The 22026-nt window shown below is 41.2% G+C and overlaps 1 protein-coding gene across 1 annotated transcript in view; it reads left to right on the top strand.

Moving 5' to 3' along the window:
- Window positions 1-22026, top strand: part of LOC122555226 (potassium/sodium hyperpolarization-activated cyclic nucleotide-gated channel 1-like) — a 109685-nt gene that overhangs the window by 41688 nt on the left and 45971 nt on the right. The window contains exons 5-6 of the mRNA XM_043701001.1: window positions 6696-6857; window positions 21064-21157. Coding sequence (XP_043556936.1) covers window positions 6696-6857; window positions 21064-21157 — 256 coding nt within the window. The remainder of the gene's footprint in view (window positions 1-6695; window positions 6858-21063; window positions 21158-22026) is intronic.

The raw sequence follows: 22026 nt of genomic DNA on the forward strand, positions 1-22026 counted from the left end.
GAAGAGCCTTGGGAAACGTTGATGGGCAGAGAGATCTGGGAGTGCAGGTCCGTTGTACCCTGAAGGTAAGCATGCAGGTACAGCAGGTAGTGAAGAAGGCTAATAGCATGCTGGCCTTCATAACAAGAGGGATTGAGTATAGAAGCAAAGAGGTCCTTCTGCAGCTGTACAGGGCCCTGGTGAGACCACACCTGGAGTACTGTGTGCAGTTCTGGTCTCCAAATTTGGGGAGAGACATTCTGGCTATTGAGGGAATGCAGCGTAGGTTCACGAGGTCAATTCCTGGAATGGCGGGATTACCTTACACTGAAAGACTGGAGCGACTGGGCTTGTGTACCCTTGAGTTTAGAAGACTGAGAGGGGATCTGATTGAGACATATAAGATTATTAAAGGATTGGACACTCTGGAGGCAGGAAACATGTTTTCGCTGATGGGTGAGTGCCGAACCAGAGGACACAGCTTAAAAATAAGGGGTAGGCCGTTTAGGACAGAGATGAGGAGAAACTTCTTCACCCAGAGAGTGGTAGGTGTGTGGAATGCTCTGCCCCAGAAGGAAGTGGCGGCCCAGTCTCTGGATTCATTTAAGAAAGAGTTGGATAGAGCTCTCAAGGATAGTGGAATCAAGGGTTATGGAGATAAGGCAGGAACAGGATACTGATTGAGGATGATAAGCCATGATCATAATGAATGATGGTGCAGGCTCGAAGGGCAAAATGGCTTACTCCTGCACCTATTGTCTGTTGTCTAAGGGCAAGGCATTCCTCAGATGGAGACAGGATGGTGCCAGGATACAGCCAACCAGAGGAGGAACTACATTCAGCCCACTCAGAATGCTCATCTCAGGATTCTGTAAAGCAGGCTCGGGCCTTGACCCCCACCTGGAATGCCACCCTCAGACCTTTTGAAGCTCAAGCTGAGGAGGGTCCACTTGTCTTTGGACATCCGGACAAGAACCATTCCAGAGTAACCAAATCAAGACTAAATAGCTCCACTGCCAAATAAGCTCCCTCCACCTTCACTGTGGAGCCAAAGGCAACACTGAGAAATACCAAGATGATTTAAAAAAATGGGTTGTTGGCATTGGAATATAAATGAAGTCTCATAATTATAAAAGTGATTAATTTAGCACTATTTTTGCATGTTTGAGTACCTGTACAGCCCTAAAAGTAACTGTGACAGCATGATGCCTCATGCCATGTCCACACATGATGTACTATGTATCAGTGTCTGCAGACAGCCTGATGTAGCATACTGCCAAACAGCAAGAATGTACCATCACCTGGACTGAAGAATACTGACCAGCAAGGATTATGGTAAGGCCATGCAAGACAAGGCATGAATGCTGTGAGCATAGCATGCACCTCTGGAATGTGCCTTTGCAAAGAACGTCTGGAGAGAAATCAGTGGTTTTGTCAAGGTATGTCCCAAACAGCTCCGTGACACGGAACTCTGTGTGCTTCAGGCTGTTTGTTGGATGCAGACCAAGATAAATATTGACTACGCCTGGAGGACCATCAACATGGTGAAAAATGCTCTTTGTTCTGCTCGAAACTGGTTCGTCTTGCTGTGTAAAAAATTGATCTTGACTGAGTGTTGCAGACTGGCACATTCCAAGGTGCAGGACTATCTGCTGAGGAACGCACTGAAATTGCCACTAAGGCAGAGTGCAGAAAGACCACAAAGTATACAAGTATAACAAAGTATATCAAGGGTCTGATTAGTTATAAGTCCCTCTCGTTGCCTCAATATATACAAATATTATTCTGCATGAGTAAGAACTGCGTTTGGTTTGTGTAACTGCAGGGAATGTCAAATTCCATGTTTGTTTTTCTTGACATGCAAAGACTGTACAAAACTGCCTTTAATACATGTGAATGTAGATAAAGTTTTTTTATGATTAAAGTATATTTTTGCAATAAAAACAATGCAGTTAGGTGCTAAATGAGTGAGCACTAATAGAGCAGGTAAAAAGCTATGAGATGCAACCTGATCCAATCTGTGAACTGGGTGCCTGTCCTTCCATTCAACATATTCTTACAGCGGTGTTTTAATTTTAGTTGCCAGCATGCTCTGCAATTCAAATCTGTGATTCCTAAATGGCCATCAAGTGGATTGGAGAGGTGCAATGATGGTCATAAAGCATTGGCAGATGGCAGATGTCAATGTCCAAGGATGAGGAGTGTCTGTGCTGATGTCTGTGGACTGTGCCTTGTGATTCTGTTTGATGCAGAACAATATGGAGGTTGGTTGCAGCCAGAGGCGAGCTGAAGTTGCCAGATATAAACTCTGATTTCCATATCAAGACTTTTCCCCCTTTGAAGGGGGAGTGTTTGCTTATGCTATTAGAGAGGATTTAAACTAATGTGGCAAGGGGATGGGAATCAAAGTAGGAAGTCTGAAGGAAGTAAATGGTGACAGAAACAAAAGAAGGTTATGGGAAAAGTGGAAGACAGAGAAACCAAAGACAAAAATCAAAAAGGGACACATTACACCATGATTCTAAATGGTAATAAATGTTGAAAAATGAGCCTGAAGGCTCCGTGTCTCCATGTGAGGAGCATTTGTAATAAGGTGGATGAATTAATTACACAGACAGTTATTCATGAATATGATGTAATTGGGATCACAGAGAGCTGGCTTCAGGATGACCGAGGATGGGAACTCGATGTCCAGGATTATTTAATTTTCAGTAAGCATAGATGGAGAGGAAAGGAAGGTTGGGTAGCATTGCTGGTTAAGGAGTAGACTAACACAATAGTAAGGAAGGACATTAGCCCAGATGATGTAGAATCTATATGGTAAAGCTTTGGAACACTAAAGACGTTAGTAGGAGTTGTGTACAGACCACCAAACAGAAGTTGTGAGGTTGGGGATTGTATCAAATAAGAAATTAGAGATGCATGCAGCAAGGGTACAGAAGTTATTATGGGTGACTTCAGTATACATATTGATGAGTCTAACCAACCTGTTAACCAAGTGATGTAGGAGGATTTCCTGGAATGCATGAGGAATGGTTTCTTCAACAAACATGACAAGCAACTAACTAGAAAAGAAGCCATCCTGGGTATTGGGTAATGAGAGAGGATTAATTAGCAACATTGTTGTGTGAGATCCTTTGGGGAAGAGTGACCATAATATGGTAGAATTCTTCATTAAGATGGAGAGTGAAATAATTAAATCTGACATTAGGGTCCTGCATTTAAAAAAGCTAACTCTGATAGTATGAGGCATGCATTATCTAGGATAAATTGGCCAAGGACATTTAAATGATTGATAGTGGATATGCAATGGTAGACATTGGCGTAAAAGCAAAACAGGGAAGGTGGCTCAACCACGGCTAACAAGGGAAATCAGGGAAAGTGTTAAAGCCAAAGGGGAGGCATATAATTTGGCCAGAAAAGGTTGCAAACCTGAGGACTGGGAGAAATTTAAAATTCAGTCGAGGTGGACAAAGGGGTTAATTCGGAAGGGCAAAATAGAATAAGCTTGCGGAAAACATAAAAACTGACTGCAAATGCTTCTATAGATATGTGAAGAGAAAAAAATTGAGTACAGACCAATATAGGACTCTTGCAATTAGAATCAGGTGAATTCATAATGGATAACAAAGAGATGACAGACCAATTGAACAAATACTTCTGATCTGTTTTCACTAGGGAAGACACAAATAACCTTCAGGAAATGCTAGAGGACAGAGGGTCAAGCATGATGGAGGAACTGAAGGAAATCCTTCTTAGTCAGAAAATGGTATTGGGGAAATTGATGGGATTAAAACCTGTTAAGTCTCCAGGGCCTAATGGTCTGCATCCCAAAGCACTTAAGAAAATGGCCCTAGAGATAGTGAACACATTGGTGAAAAATTTCCAGCATTCTGTAGACTCTGGAAAAGTTCCAATGGATTGGAGGATAGCTAATGTAAGCCCACTCTTTAAAAAAAGAGGGAAAGAGAAAATGGGGAATTATAGGTTGACCTTCTCGGTGGGAAAAATACTGGAGTCAGGTACTCAGGATGTAATAACTGAGCATTTGGAAAGCAGTGACAGAATCTGACCTTGTCAGCAGGGATTCACTAAAGGGAAGTCATGCTTGACAAATCTTTTGGAATGTTTTGAGGATGTGACCAGTAGACTAATCAGTAGATGTTGTGTATCTGAACTTTCAAAAGGCTTTTGACAAGGTTCCAAACAAGTGATTAGTCAGGAAAATTAAAGCTTATGGTATCGGAGATAACAAATTGACATGGATAGAGAACTGGTTGGCAGATAGGAAGCAGAGAGTTGGAATAAACAGGTCGTTTTCAGAGTGACAGGTAGTGATGAGTGAGGTGTCACAGGGTTTGGTGCTGGGACTCCGACTGTTCACAATACACATTAACGATTTGGATGAAGGAATTGAGTGCAATATCTCCAAATTCGCAGATGACATGAAGCTGGGTGGCAGTGTGTGCTGTGAGAAGGACACTAAGAGTATGCCGGGTAGTGGGCAGACTGGCTGAGTGGGCAAATATTTGACAAATGCAATACAATGTGGATAAATGTGAGGTTCTCCACTTTGGTTGCAAAAACAGGAAGGCAGATTATAAACTGAATGGTGCCAGTTGAGGTGCAACGAGACCTGGGTGTCATGGTGAAAGTTGCTCAAGTTTGGTATGCAGGCACAGTAGGTAGTGAGGAAAGCTAATGGCATGTTGGCCTTCATAATGAAAGATTTGAGTATTAGAGTAAAGATGTCTTGCTGCAGTTATACAGGGCCTTGGTGAAGTCACGCCTTGAGTATTGTGTGCAGTTTGGTTTCCTTGTCAAGGAAAGGACATTCTTGCTATTGAGGGAGTCCAGCAAAGGTTCATAGAACATGGAATAGTACAGCACAATACAGGTCCTTTGATCCTCAATGTTGTGCCGATCTTTTATCCTACTCTAAGATTAAATTAAACTACATAATCTTCATTTTACTGTCATCCATGTGCCTATCCAAGAATTGCTTAAATGTTCCGAATGTGTCTGACTGTACTACCATTGCTGGCACTGCATTCCACACACCCACCACCCTCTGTGTGAAGAACCTACTTCCATGCACCCACCACTGTCTGTGTAACGAATCTAAACCTTCCCCCAATCACCTTAAAATTATGTCCCCTCATGATAGCCATTTGCCATTCATGGCTGGGATGAGGAAGAATTTCTTCACTCAGAGAGTTGTGAACCTGTGGAATTCTCTCCCACAGGAAGCTGTTGGGGCCAGTTGATTAGATATATTCAAGAGGGAGCTGGATGTGGTTCTTGCGGCCAGAGGGACCAGGGGTATGGAGAGAAAGCACGAATGGGATACTGAGATTGCATGTTCAGCCGCGATCATATTGAATGGTGATGCAAGCTCGAAAGTTCGAATGCACATATTTTCTATGTTTCTCCACTTTTACCTTGTGCAAAGCGTTTGACAAGATTGCAGCTGAATATTAATGAGGTGAGTTGTAATATTAATTAGGCACTTATCAAGCTATAGTAGCCATTAATTGTCAACTGGCCACTACAGCCAGTTCTGCTACAATGTGTGTTTCTTCAACTTGAATTGAATTTGACGTGATTGAAGAATTTAGACTATTATTTGTAGAACATGAACTTTCCTTACCTGTATTGGCTCTAATACAATTCCTGTTCCATTAGTTTAAATGATGTGTTTATTGTGTGATTTTCTTATAATGCAAGATTTCAGGAGAATGGAACTATTACGTTATATCAGAACCAACTGTACCTAGAAAGAATTTTGCATTGCCCCCAGGCAAATGCATAAGATATTATTGAGATGCTCCTGACCTCAAAATAGGCCTCACTGGACCTCTAGCTTGATTCTGCCACTAATCTCACTATAGTCAACTTTTTCAAGATTTTAGACAAAGAAACAAAAACGTGCCTAGAGTTGATTTGAATGAACAGCTGAAAAAGAAAGCTAGGATTAAAACATATAAAGAAACAGAAATATGAGGCAGAGATTCTGATAAAGAGTCCCCAGATTCAAAACACTAACTATACTGTCTTCCCAGCAATTTCTATTTTTGTTTCTGGTCTCTAGCATCTGCAGTTCTGCATTTTATTTACAGGAGGCAGAGATTACTATATTTAATTATTAAAATGTGTGTCTGAAAGGTTGAAAACTACATTATTAAAACATTTGATGTTGTTCCTCAAGTTTGCATTGATTTTATTTAAGGTATTTTGTTTCTTTCTTTGTTCTTGTCCATTTCAACATCCTTGTAAATCTTTTCTGCACCCTTTCAAATTTAACAACATCCTTCCTAAAGAGGGATGACCAGAATTGTATGTTGTATTCTAAAAGTGGCCTCAGCAATGTCCTCCATAGCCCCAACATGATGTCCCAACTCCTCTACTCAGTGTTCTGATCAATGAAGGCAAGTGTGCCAAGTGCCTTCTTCATCACCCTGTCTACCTGTGATTCCACTTTCAAGGAACTATGTACCTGCATTCCTTGGTCTCTTTGTTCAGCAATACTCCTCAGGGCCCTACTGTTAACTGCATAAGTCCTGTCCTCGTTTGCCTCACCAAATACAATACCTCATATTTATCTAAATTAACCTGCATCCACCATTGGCCCAAATGATTGTTAGGAAAGATTAAAATTGTATTCCTTTCCAAAAGATCTTCAATAATTTTAAGAAGTATGCTTTTGTTTTCTTTAGGCAACTGATGTAAATCTGGAACCAATACAGCTGATTCTACGTACGTTTTCTGTTTGTTTTCTAATACTCATCATCTGTCATTGGAATGGCTGCATTCAGTTTTTTATTCCTATGATTCAAGGATTTCCTGAGGACAGTTGGGTGGCAAAAGCAAATCTCACAGTAAGTAATACCTTAATTGCCTAGACTGAACCTTGTCAGAGATAATCATTACTCTGTAGTGACACCACCATACTGCATTCCATGTACTACATTACATTTCTTGTAAGTTCTGACTCAACCTAAATTCTTGAGTCAAAACAGATTAACAATGCAAAAATATTCTGAATATACCAATGTGATGTTATTTTTTTTAAAACTAATAATGCAAGCTTTAAAATTATGGAGGCTGGGAAAGTTACTTTGTTCACCAAAATATTGCTTGAAGATAATTAATAGTGTATTATTATTATTATACTCCACAACCACCTGATGAAGGAGCAGCATTCCAAACCCAACCTCCATTGTCCACCTTATGGCCCAGATACCTTCACTAACCACCAACAATCACCCCCACCCCCCAACTTTCCAACCAGATCCTGATCTGTCCAGAAGTGATATGCTCCTGACCATTGATTCTCCTCTTACAGCTCTTAACGCCACCTGACAGCTATATTCCTCAGCCATTTGTAACCCCCAATCACTTTGCATCCTACCCCCACCCACATGACACCTGTACCTCACTCACCTGGTACCCTACATCCTACTACTATACATCCTCCACCTCTCTAACCCCTCATACCTCAATACTGCAATTATAGCTGAAAAATAGATTGGTTTCAATACCAATCATTCTGCTGCTGGATGTGAGGATCCCTGAATTTATCGGCACTGCTTCAGTTGGAAAGATTCTTGGTCTGGAGACTCGCCCAAAAATCTACCAAAGGTAAGCAGGCAATTTTAGTAAATAGGGTTTCTGACACAGATCAGAAAATTGAGGCCAACACGTGGAACACAGTACATTTAAGACCACTATATCTTTAATTGTCCAGCTGAACTAAAATTGACCAATTAGGAGATTATTACTAAAATAGGTCATTTGGCCCAGGAGAACTACATAGCTATTACTACATCAGCCAATTACTGATCTTCACTTCTACCTGCCAATTATTTCTTCCATATAAAGTCATAAATACAATGGTTACAAGTTTTCTTATAGTGTAATATTATTATGAATACAGCTGATGTTATTATCAGACAAACCAGAATCAAACAAGAAACTGGCTGATAAAATTAAAATAATAAAATTATGATTCTAACAAAATGGTTTTGCTAAAACATGAGCATGCAATGCCATAGACTTTGCTTCAACTACAAAATGAAAGTTTAAATAATACTATAAAATAGAACAATCTATCTCCAGTTTCCTTCCTAATTATTGAATCCATAATGTATGTCCAGAAAATTCCCAGCATAGTTCAAAAGTAATTTATTTAGACCACTTTCTATTCTACTCATACATTTAATTAGTCATGCTATGTTGTCTGTGAATACTACAAAGTTATAAACAATAAATTCTGCTTTTCTCCACCCTCCCTTTCTTCCCACTTCCAGCTGAATATGGTAAAGTTGGCCATCTTGACTCAATTGTAACATTATTTCAACAACTGGTGTTATTTCATTATTTTAATGTGTGGATTTACTTCCCTAAACTAACATGCAAATATGTATACATATTTGTATGTTTTTGTTTTGTTTCAAAATATTATCGCTTTTTTTCAAATCAATAATCTGTTAACCTTTCATTGCTAACAATATATCTGAAGTTTACTTTTCTGTCCAAGTTGCTTCTTCTCCTATTTTTGAGTCATGGGATGTGCAAGTTGTTGGCATGGCCAACATTTATTATCCATCCTTAATTATCCTTGGGATGGATGGTGAGCTGCCCTTGTGAATCATTACCATCCATGTGATGTGGGCACAGCCACAATGCTTTTGGGGAGGCAATTCCAGGATTTTGACCCAGTGGCAGCAGTTCAGTCAGGATAGTGTGTGACTTGAAGGGAACTTGAAGGTTTTCACTATTGCTGGCTGATTTTGATCTTCTGGATAGTAAAGCTTGTGGGTTTGGAACATGTTGGAGAAGATTTTCTGCAGTGTATCTTGTAAATAATGCATATGGCATTTATAGTCTGCTGATGGCATGAGTGAATACTTCACATAATGGAGTTCCAATCAAGCAGGCAGATTGTCCTGAATGGTATTAAGTGAGTGTTGTTGAAACTGCAGTCAGCCACATAGCAGACAGCATTCCATTCTGACTTGGATCTTGTGAATTATGTCAAATCTTTGGGGAGTCAAAAGATGAGTTACATGTTGCAGAATATGTAAATTTTTATCTGGTCAGTGGTGATGGTGGAAGAATTCAGTGATAGTAATGTCAAAGGAAGAGACATGAACCCTAGGCACAATTAGCCACATTAGCAATATGATATATTGATAACAGAAAGTTGGGTACAAAAGGGGCAGTATGTAATAAATATTCTGGATGTGTGCTAAGGAGGAATGGAAAATAAATGGAAAGATTAGGTTTTGATCAAGGAAAATATTGTAGTGTTAGAGAGAGAGTCATGGACTGAATGTATTTGGTTAGAGTTAAGAAACAATAAAGGTATACTTATACTAAGTTTTATTCTATAGGCCGCGGAAAGGTGGGAAAGTGCAGAGGAACAAAATTGCTGGGCAAATATGGTGAGGAGCAAAAGAATAAAGAAGTGATAATGGAGACTTCAGTTAACCTGATAGGGACTGGGATAATGGGTAGAACGAGGAAAGAATTTGCATTGTAATGTTCTTTGTTCTGTTGGAATAGTGTAGGTTAGATGGGTCTCAGATTGGCCTCACAGGTTGATGCAACATCGAGGGCCAAAGGCCCTATACTGCACTGTAATGTTCTATGAAGTGTAAACAAAAGAATTTTCTTGGTTAGTATCCTTACCCAAAATTAAGAGGCATCAGTGGTAATAAAAACAGTAAGTACTGGAGGGACTCAGCAGGTCTGGCAGCATCTGTAGCTGAGCTGAACTGAGATGCCACCTTTTTTATAAATCCCTAAGTTGTCTCGGGACTGTGACTTGACTTACATATTAATCACTCAAAACCTGCGTCCCCATTCTAAGTGATTAAAGACAGCAATCTAGGTTTGTTCAATACTTCATATTACTTGTATAACACTTTGATCTTTTACTATAAATTCTGTGTCCTATGATCCTGCCCCACTAGCTACCTGATGAAGGAGCAGCACTCCAAAAGCTTGTACTTCCAAATAAACTTATTGGACTATAACCTGGGGTTGTGTGATTTTTAATTATGTCCACCCCAGTTCAACACCGACACCTCCACATCAGAGCATATGTAGAGACAGAGACAGAGTTAATATTTCAGTTTTGATATGATTCTTCTTCAGAACTGGTAAGGGTTAGAAAATGATGGCTGTTACGTTGTTGACCATGTGGGAGGAGGAGCAAGTAGAACAAGTTGTGACAGTGCCTAAGCCTAAACACAAAGATTGTGCTAATAGTGGTAAAGGAGAAATAGAGATGCAAAATGGGTGTCAAGGAAGGTGTGAAAAGGAAAACATGGGTCCATTTGATTGACAACAAATCAAGATGCAATAAAGGCATGGTGGTGAGGGGAGGTATATAAGAAAAAGGGAGGACAGATGTCCTATTCTGAAGCTGTGGAACTCAGTTTTGGGTTCTGGAGGCTGTGATGGGAAATCATACATCTCATAACTTATTAGAATTCCTTGAGGAGGATACAAGGAAAATAGGAAAAAAAAAACGTAGATGTAATTTTTTTTTTATTTCCCAAAGGTGTTCAATAAGGTAGTGCACATAAGGCTAATTAATGTATAGGAGTTCATGATGTCTCCTGAGGGAGGTGGGAGGAAGCACTTAAGAGCTGGCAATCAGCCTCAGCAAGATAGATGTCAGCACACCAGATGACAACTGTGTAATTTTAATACCAAAGGTTTGACAACAAAGTCAGGATAGATCCAAGAGAAAGGAGTTCAGCAATTTCAGAGGGAGAAAGATTAGAATGAGTGAGAGAAGCAGAGAGATTAAGGCAACCATGTTATTTTGATGTAGTTCTTGATGTAGAGATCAAGTGCAGTTAAAAAGTCAAAGGAAGGGATCCAGATGGAGATGCAGTATTGGAGAAGTAGGTGCCTCTGACATGTCCTCATTTTTCCTAAGACAAGGATTTCACCCCACCATTGTTGATGGGGACTTCAATTGTGCCTGACCCTTCTGCACTTCTACCCTCACCTATTCCTATCAGCCAGAACAATGGCAGGATTGTTTCTTTACTCACTTCCCACAACACTAATCTCCATGTTTAAAGGATCATCCTCCGCCATTTCTGCACCTCCAGCAGGATATTGCCACCAAACACAATTCCACCTTCCCTTCCCTGTGACCATTCTACAGGAATCATTCCTTCTATGACGCCTTCATCCACTCCTCTATTACTCCTAACACTTCCTCACCTCAATGCCAAATTGCATGCAATCATAGAAGGTGTAATACTTGCCTATTCACCCCTACCTCCTCATTGTCCAAGGCCACAACCACATTGTAAGCAGTGTTTATTTGTATTCCTTTCAGTTAAGAGTCCTTTATTTGCTGTTCACCATGCTGTTTCCTTTACATTGATGAAACCAAACACAGACTGGGTGACCAATTCATGGAAAACCTCTGCTCTGTCCATAAGACTGACCCTGACTTTCCAGTTGCTTGCCATTTCAATAAACTCAGTATCTAATGACTGTAACCAGTGAGAACTAATTTCCAATTTCCGTTGACTTCCCAGACTAGAATTTCTTGGCAAAACTCCATTAAATACAACCTTGGTCACTAGAACTTCATTTGTAATAATAATAATTATACTGTGGGTGAATAAACACCCCAAAGACTGCAGTGGTTCAAAAGGCAACTTACCATTATCTTCTCAAGGTCAATTAGAAATGGGTAATAAAAGTTGCCATTGCCAGAGATGCCTACATCCTGTTAATTAATAACAAAAGTTTATCTCACTTCTGGGATTCAGCACATTTGTTCATATTTGGACCAGAGACTGTATTGAGGTAAGGAACTGTGTGATTTTGATGAAATCCAAAGCAAATATTGGTGAGAAGCCTATTGTTGAGTAAGTGCTGCTTGAAGCACTGTTGATGAGACCTTCCATTAATTACTTGACTGATGATTGAATGTCGGTCAACAGGCCAGTAATTGGCCAGATTGTCAATGTTTTAGCTGTCTTCGAGCAGCATGGCTGAAAATGCGGCTCGTTCTAGAGCACAAGTCTTTGGTACAAGCAGCAGGATATAACTGAAACACAGTCTTTGCTGTACACTGAATTGTTGCTTCATTTGATATAGAGTGGGTCAAATTACCAGGTTGGAACTTCAGGAGACTGAGATGAATTATTACTGGGCATTTCTTCCTGAAGATTGTTGCAAATGCTTCAGTTTTAACTTTTGCATCTATGTGCTTGGCTCTCAAATCAATGAGGATGGGTCTTTTCATATAGCCTTCAACTCCTCTTGTTTGTCAACTACCATTTATAACTTAATGTTGCAGAATGTACAAAGGTTTGATCTCATCCATTGAATTGTAGATTCAATTAGTGTACCTCCTCTGCTGGTTAGCTTTTTTATTTTTTCATGGGGATATAGGTGTCGCTGGCTACTGCAGTGATTATTGCCCATTCCAAATTATATTTGGCAAGGTAGTGAGGAGGGTCCTTCTTGGAACTCTGTAATCCATGTGGCGTAAATATTTCCACAGTGCTGTCAGGAAGGGAGTTCCAGGATTTTGATCCAGTTGGCTGCTGCAGCAGCTGAATTCTCAAACAGCTTATAGACCTGTGGCAAGATCATCAAGGAACAGTAATACTTAATGTTGAAGTCTTCTGCTGCAGACCTGCAAAGAGAAGTGCAGAAGCAAATATGAGCTAGACGTTGGTTGCACCCACTAGTTACATGCTCCATCAGGAAGTGACAATCTACAAACAGTCCTGATTAGATGTTTTGCTAGGAAGTGAGCATGTGTTTGGAGTTCTTTGAGCAAAGTTAAAACTCCCTGTTAGGCAAAAGGAAAACTTTAAATTAACATATAGGGTGAGAAAGCTAAAATTAAAAGAAAAGTATTTATAACTCAACAACAATTACTGCTGTCAAAGTGAGCAAATACCATGAAGCATGGCTACCATCAGGAAATCCATGTAGAAATAAATTAAACCAAGGCTGCAGCACCAGAAATGTTGCAAAACCAAAATTGACAGGAACGTCAAAATAGACATTACAGTGAGAAAAGCACATGAATGTCTCCACTTCATCAGAAGGCTAAGGAAATTTGGCTTGCCCACAATGACTCTTACCAATTTTTATAGATGCACAATAGAAAGCATCCTGTCTAGATGCATCTCAGCTTGATATGGCACCTGCTCCGCCCAAGACTGCAAGAAACTACAGAAAGTTGTGAACGCATCCCAGTCCACCGTGGCACCCAGCCTTCCTTCTATTGAACAAAGAACAAAAGAACAAAGAAAATTTACAGCCCAACAACAGGCCCCATGGCCCTCCAAGCCTGAGCCGATTCAAATCTACTGACTAAACCTGACGCCCAATTCCTAAGCATCTGTATCCCTCTGCTCCCCACCTACTCATGCATCTGTCCAGACGCATCTTAAATGAATCTACCATGCCTGCCTCTACCACCTCTGCTGGCAACGCGTTCCAGACACCCACCACCCTCTGTGTGAAGTACTTGCCACATGTATCTACCTTAAACTTTTCACCTCTCACCTTGAAAGCGTGACCTCTCGTTATTGAATCCTTCACCCTGGATTCTTATCTCTATCTATCGTGTCTATGCCCTTCATGATTTTGTAAACCTCAATCAGGTCCCCCCTCAATCTCCTTTTTTCTAATGAAAACAAACCTAACCTACTCAACCTCTCTTCATAGCTAGCACCTTCCATACCAGGCAACTTTCTCGTAAACCTTCTCTGCACCCTCTCCAAAGCGTCCACATACTTTTGGTAATGTGGCGACCAGAACCATACACAGTATTCTAAATGTGGTCAAACCAAAGTCTTGTACAATTTTAACATGACCTGCCAGCTCTTATACTCAATAACCCATCCGATGAAGGCAAGCATACCATATGCCTTCTTGACCACTCTATCCACCTGTGCAGCAACCTTCAGGGTTGCACTCCCAGCTCTCTTTGCTCATCAACTTTTCCCAAGGCTCTTCCGTTCATTGTATAATTCTGTCTAGAATTAGACTTGCTTAAATCACCTCACATTTGTCTGGATTGAACTCCATCTGCCACTTTTCCACCCAACTCTCCAGTCTATCTATATTCTCCTGTATTCTTTGATAGTCCCCTATGATTTCTGCTACTCCACCTGTGTCATCTGCAAACTTGCTGATCATACCAACAGTACTATCTTCCAGATCATTTATGTATATCACAAACAATAGTGGCTGCAGCACTGATCCCTGTGGAACACCCACTGGTCACCTTTTTCGAGAAACTCCCTTCAACTACTACTCTCTGTCTCCTGTTGCTCAATCAGTTCTTTATGTACTTAGCTAAAACACCCTGCACACCATGTGGCTGCACTTTCTCTATTAATTTTCCATGGGAACCTTATCAAGCGCCTTACTAAAGTCCATGTATATGACATCAACAGCCCTTCCTTCATCTATCAACTTGGTCACTTCCTCAAAGAACTCTATTAAATTGGTAAGGCATGATCTGCCCCACACAAAACCATGTTGCCTATCACTGATAAGCTCATTCTTTTCTAAGTATAAATAGATCCTATCCCTCAGTAACTTCTCCAGCAACTTTCCTACCACTAACGTCAGGCTTACTGGCCTGTAGTTACCCGGAATATCCCCACTACCTTTCTTGTACAGGGGGAACAACATGAGTAACCTTCCTGTCTTCTGGCACCTCACCTGTGTTTAGGGATGCCACAAAGTTATCTGTCAGGGCCCCATCTATTTCCTCTCTTGCCTCCCTCAGCAACCTGGGATAGATCCCATCTGGTCCTGGGGATTTGTCCACCTTAATAACCTCAAGTCTACCTAACACATCTTCCCTACTTACGTCAATGTGATCCAGACTAATCAAACTCCTATCTCTAATCTCAACATGCATCATGTTCCTCTCCTCAGTGAACACTGATGCAAAGTAATCATTGAGAATCTCACCCATTTTCTCAGGTTCGACACACAGCCTTCCTTCATTATCCTTTAGTGGACCAATCCTTTCTCTAGTTACCCGCTTGCTTCTTATATAAGAATAAAATGCTTTGGAATGCTCCTTAATTCTGCTCACTAAAGCTATTTCATGACCCCTTTTAGCCCGCTTGATTCCTTTAAGAGTGGTCCTACTCTTCCGATATTCCTCCAGAGCCCATACTGTTCTTAGCTGCCTGGACCTTATGTATACTTCCCTTTTCCTCTTGGCTAGTTGTATGATTTCTCCTGTCATCCGCAGTTCACGAATCTTGCCTTTCCTATCCTTTGCCTTCAACGGGCCATGCCTATCCTGCACTACCGTTAACTTATCTTTGAAAGCCTCCTACCTATCAAATGTGGACTTCCCTTCAAAGAGCTGTGTCCAAACCACATTTCCCAGCTCCTGCCTAATTTTGATATAATTGGCCTTGGCCCAGTTTTAGTACTCTTCCCTTAGGACCACTCTCATCTTTGTCTACAAGTATTCTAAAACTTACAGAATTGTGGTCACTGATCTCAAAGAAATCCCCCACCGCAACTTCTACCACCTGTCCTGACTCATTCCCCAATACCAGGTCCAATATGGCCCCCTCCCTCGTCAGACTATTGACATACTGCTCTAGAAAACTCTCCTGGATGCTTCTTACAAATTCTACCCCATCCAGACCTCTGATGCGAAGTGTACTCCAATCAATGTTGGGAAAATTAAAATCTCCCATCACCACTACCCTGTTGCCTCTACATCTTTCTATAATCTGTTTACCTATTTGTTGTTCTACCTCACGCTCACTGTTGGGAGGCCCAACAGCCCCAACAATGTAACTACATCCTTCTTATTTCTCAGCTTCACCCATAATGCCTCACTATCCAAGCCCTCCATAGTGTCCTCCTTTCACACAGCCGAGATACCATCCCTGACCAGCAATGCAACTCCACCCCCCTTTTACTTCCCTCCCAGTCCTGTCTGAAGCATCTATATCGTGGAACACTTAGTTGCCAAACATGCCCTTCCTTCAACCAAGTCTCTGTGATTGCAATAATGTCATACTCCCAGGCACCAATCCAAGCCCTAAGTTCATCTGCCTTACACACTATACTCCTTGCATTTAAGTAAATGCACTTCAGGCCACCAGTTCTTTTGCGTTCATCTGCTCTCTGCCTATTCTTCCCCTTATTAATGCTATCTTCATGATTCTTACAGTCTCAGTTTCCACCTCGCTGCCTACTTGTCTTCTCTTCTGGTTCCCAGCCCCCTGCCACATTAGTTTAAAACCTCCCTAACAGCAGTCACAAAAACTCCCCCAAGGACATTGGTTCCAGTTTGGTTCAGATGAAGACCGTCCTTTTTGTAATAGTCCCACCTTCTCCAGAACCGGTGCCAATGTCCAACAAATCTGAACCCCTCCCTCCTACACCATCCCTCAAGCCATGTGTGCATCCTGCCTATTTTTTCATTTCTACACTGGCTAGCACATGGCACTGGTAGTAATCCCGAGATCACTACCTTTGAGGTCCTCCTGTTTAATTTCTCTCCTGGCTCCCTGAATTCTTCTTTCAGGACCTCACTTCGTTTTTTTATTTATATCGTTAGTGCCTATTTTGATCCCATCTACATTTCCTGCTGCCTCGGGAAAGCAGCCATTCCACCACCACACTCTTGACATAATCACAGACACATCCCACCTCCAGTTATACTTTCTTTCAACCACTTCCATCGGGAAGAAGATACAAAAACGTTTGAAAACACGTACCAACAGATTTAAGAATAACTTCTTCCCTGCTGATATCAGACTTAAGAATGGACCTCCCATATTAGAGTTGATCATTCTTTGCACCTTCTCCATAGCTGTAACACTATATTCTGCATTCTATTCTATTACCCTGATGTACTTGTGTACAGTATGATTTGCCTGATTAGCATATAAAACAATACTTTTTACTGTATCTCAATACAAGTTACAATAATAAATCAAATCAAAAAAGGGGTAATTAAAAAGCCAAATATTCAGGGTCTAACAGAAGAAGTTAGTAAGGAAACAGCTTGACTGATTGTGGCTGAACCTTCTGACTGAATATAGTTGCTCTTAACCCCATTAAGGATTTCTCCCCCTTTCACTTTCAGACATGGCCATTTGCTTGAACCATGTGCAGTGTGTTTTTGGCTTATTGGCACAAATTGTAGTTGTCTGGTTGATGTAACCCGGTGCCATACAGTGACATGTCCACACTTTTGACTGTTCCGTGTTCCCATCCATGACATGCTACCTGCTATATCCTCTGTTGTAAAAAGCAATGCAAGTCACAGGAACTGGCAATCTCCAAGTAAAGGCAAATTGTCCAAATGCTCGGAGACATTAGATGCATCCAATTAAGATACATGTGATATTTTTGTGGCACACAAAGCATCTCCTGATGCTACCTGACTTGCTGAGTTCTTCCAGCCTCCTGCCTGTCTACACAAAGCAACCTGACAGAAGGATTCAAGTTACAGGTGCTTGAGCTCTGAAATAAAGTGTTGAAGGGCTGAATTAGTCAATGAGTTGATCCAAGGCATGATGATCTGGCGAGACTGGCAGTTTGCTGCTGCTGACCTATGTGGACAAAGGGTTGGGAATGATGGTAGTTATGGAGCATGCAGGGACATTGAGGTGAATTGTACCAAAAATTGTCTGTTTGCCATTTTTATCAAGTTTCAAGGAGGGTTTCTCTCTGTGAGGTCTAGGAGGTTTTCTAACATGACTAAATTAACTGTACCTTATTCGTTATGTGCCATGCTGCTATGGTGACCTGTTCATTGTATGCTCCCATTTATTGTAGGGAAACTTACTCACACTACTGGGATACCCAGAATGCCTGGTGCTGACAGTATTTAAGATATAGTTGTGCACTTGGTCAATCACTGGCAGTCCAGAGCTATCCTTGACATACATGCAGTAGAAGAACAACCACAAACAATACTTCTAAGGGCACATAGGTGGCACGCTGACACTGCATTGCAAGTAAAGTGCACAGCCTCATATCTATTGCTATTTAGGATCCAAGCCACAGAGCACTCCTGTCATTAGCCATCCTATCTTACAACCTTGTTAAAGTCAGTGCTATTCTCATCACAGTGCCCTTTATAGTCCAAACTACTATCATTGTTCAGAGTGGGATCATCACAAGCAGGGAAGTCTTTAAATAGTTCAAAACATTCACATTTATGCAGCAATAGTAGGAGCAAACAATAAAAAAAAACTGTCTTTGGATTAGATTAGGTTCCCTACAGTATGGTAACAGGCCCTGCAGCCCAACAAGTCCACACTAACCCTCTAAAGTGTAACCCACCCACACCCATTACCCTACCCTGTATTTACTCCTGACTAATGCACCGAACACTATGGGAGAATTTAGCACAGCCAATTCACCTGACCTGCACATCTTTGGATTGTGGGAGGAAACCAGAGGAACCCCACACAGACACAGGGAGAATGTGCAAACTCCAAACAGACTGTCACCCAAGGCTGGAATCTAACCCAGATCCCTAGCACTGTGAGGCAGCAGTGCTAATCACTGAGCCACCGTGCCAGATCTTGGAACAGAAACAGGCTATTTGCCTTTCAAGCAATAACAACTTACAGTCAATGAATGATCCCTGCACCAAGCTGACATCTACTGGAAACGGGTGCCAATTAACTCCTCTCTGGCTTGTTATGCCCAGTACAACAGTGCTGTATCATGCTGAAGGTGATGTTTCTCCTGTTCAATATCCTCATCTTTCTCCTCAAAAGACTGCTGCCATTCCCCAGTTCTTTGGCATCTATCATATTTCACCCATTACCTGCTTCAGTTGTGCACAGCACAGCATGCCAGGATTATGGGGCATCTTCTGCCTGCAGTGTACTGCAAGAGTCCAGACCAATCCAAGCATCAGAAACTCATCTTCATCAAGCTTAACTATGGCCCTGGTTGAAGAATGTGCTGCATTCTATCAATGCCCTGCCTCAGTTAATGGGGTTATGTAACAGAGGCATCAGCGAAGACCACAGTTTGAAGTGAGGCAGAATCAGTGGGAGGGAATCAGTTCTGTGCCCTTGTGCAACCTTTCAGATCTTGCACAGAAACAGAAATTGCTGAAAAATGTTAGGAGATCTGGCAGTATATGTGGAGAGAAATCATATTAAACATTTCAGGTCCAGTGACCCTTCTTCAGAATGGAAGTTCTGAAGGATCACCAGACCTGAAACAGCACTCTGATTTCTCTCCCCAGATACTGCCAGATATGCTGAGATTTTCCAGCAATTTCTGTTTTTGTTTTAGATTTCTAACATCTTGCCTTTATTTTGTTTTTTTTTCCATTTAGATCTTGCAGTGTCTTTGTGCTTTATTGGCACTTTTAAGGTCACTTGTGATTATTTCTCTTTCACAGAGGTCCTCAATCTGAAATGACCAATGATATGCTAGGATTGCTTTTGATCACTGTTTGGACCCCACACAGTTGTACACTACATGCATTTCACTTGCATGATGCTATGCTTACAGATTACTTCAGTTTGTTCTGTGAAAGTACCTGCTCCGTGCTTTGCCCCTTGAGGGAATCTGAATGCTCAGACAGAAAAAAACTCTGGCTCCACTCTCCCAGGTTCATTGCAGCCATTTTCCATTTGCAGAGCACATTTCAAGTTGACTGTAGATGGCAGGAAACACAGCTCGTGTTGGCACAATAAGTCACTGGCTCATCCTGTACTGAAGAATTCCTCCCTCAAAATCTCAATTTCCCTTTCTTCCCTTCCTCCCTGGTGCTCCCTGGCCAGGCAAACACAACTGATTCTCTGCACACCATCTGAAATTATGTTTGCACCTCTCATCATTACCACTGAACCCTGGCCCTACATTCTGATTTTTCCCACCATCATCCTACCCTTTGATGTGGTGACTGCCACTAACCGACCCCTCTTGTAGTAATCCATGTCCTCCTATACATTATTGCCTTCCCCCTTCTAGAATTTACCCTCTTTATCATTTTTGCTTCCTCTGCATCCCAGGTTACTGCCTCCAAACTCCAGCATTGTTTCCCCAACTTTCCTGACGAGTACTGTCACCTGATAACCTGCTGTTGACTTTCATTGAGTCATTGACTTTCTGGACAATAGTGACACAGACCCCCTGACTGTGACCGTGCCAAGCAGCCAACTGACCATATTTGAACCTCTGAACTGAGATCTGAAAATGCTAGTGACTTTCTATACCGGGTCCTCTTGACTGAGAACAGTACACTTAGACATTGAAACATGGACATTTGATTGATGCACAAGCAGTGCATTTGCTGTACGTGCTGCTGGCACATGCTATAACTGTGAGATTGATATAGCACGGTGCTATCACTCTCTTGATCACTGCTGCCAAGAATGAGAATCTGTCTGGCTTTGTATCTAGGCTAAACAGAAAGGCAAGACAAAAGTACTAACAGCCTTTAAAGGCAGATGAAAAGCATTGCAAGGCAAGGCCAGGATACTGTGAACATCTAGATTGGCACAAATTGAGTGTGTGATAAATGAGCAAGTCAGCAGCCTGAGATACTACTTAGTCCAAGTAGTTAATCCATTAGGTGGGTGCCTACCTCTGGATGAAAAGTATCCTGGCAGCAGCAATGAAGGATGTCAGTACATTCCAAAATGCAACACTGAAGAGCAGAACTGTACTGTGTGGATCATATATGTGTCATGAAGTTGCAGTGAGGCTAGTACATGTCAGATTCCAAAGTCCATGAGTAGGTGATACATGCTGTCACTTTCTTGAGATGTTGGCTCCTGCTGTTCAAGATGAAGGTATGGAGGAGCAATTGGTGAATTGTCAGTCTGTCTAGCTCCTCCTGACTCTGCCAGGCCAAGGCAGTTAGACCCACTAGCCGTATATTACTGATCTGATGGTGGAGTCACTGTATTAACATATACTACATTGGATATTCATTTTCATTATCCAGTATAAACTCCTGTCACATGAAGTAAATGGTTACTCTGATTTTAAATTTCCTTAATGCATTAATATTGAAAATTTGTGAACAGAAAACTCTGTCTTACTTCACAGAAAGCATGGTGGGCTGATCAGTATTCAGCTGGAGTGTTCCGTGCCATCTCTCATACATTAGGCAACAGCTATGGGACAGGAGGCCTACCTACAGGTACTAAAATGTATCAAACTACATCAATCAGATATAAAGTTAAATAAAGATCAAGTATTCTTATAAGATTTCCATAAATGTCTCCTAAAGAAAAGTAAGTATTTTACTTTTGAGCAATGATATTGTTTGAAGAGAATCAAATATCAGCTTGTGAATTAGTTGCTGTAAGATGACATACAAGATCCTTTACCTATGGAGAGGATTTTTCAGATGGTTTAGATTTTCGAGTTTTGTTGTAATTTATGTTAGAATGTACAATATCATGTCTCCCTTCATAATAACTTTCCAATACAATGACTAATTCAGTTTGTCTTGGAATCCAGTTGATACATTTATGAACTAAAAGACAGATTCCTGCCAGTTAAAATTTACATTTTACAGTTGCTTCAGGAATGGAAATATTTGGGTTTACTTTGAAAAATATTGCAGTATCATACACAAATATACAACATTCCTGATGAAGGACTTATGCCCGAAACGTCAATTCTCCTGCCCCTCGGATGCTGCTTGACCTGCTGTGCTTTTCCCGCACTACACTCTCGACGTACATATACAACACACAAAGACCTTCAGCAAAAGTAGAGGAGATGGTGAACATCTAACCTGTTCTAAGGCCGTCTGAAATAACTCCACGGAGACCAGTATCCCATCACTAAATCACCCTTTATTTACACATGCTTAGTACATGGACTGCTAGGGAAGTGATTGCTGAGCCCCTTGCTGAGATATTTGTATCATTGATAGTCACAGGTAAAGTGCTGGAAAACTGGAGGTTGGCTAACGTGGTACCACTATTTATGAAAGTTGGTAAGGAAAAGCCAGGGAACTATAGCCCAGTGAGCCTGACAATAGTGGTGGGCAAGTTGTTG

This window comes from Chiloscyllium plagiosum, chromosome 12 (assembly GCF_004010195.1).
Source record: "Chiloscyllium plagiosum isolate BGI_BamShark_2017 chromosome 12, ASM401019v2, whole genome shotgun sequence".
Classification (NCBI taxonomy): Eukaryota; Metazoa; Chordata; class Chondrichthyes; order Orectolobiformes; family Hemiscylliidae; genus Chiloscyllium; species Chiloscyllium plagiosum.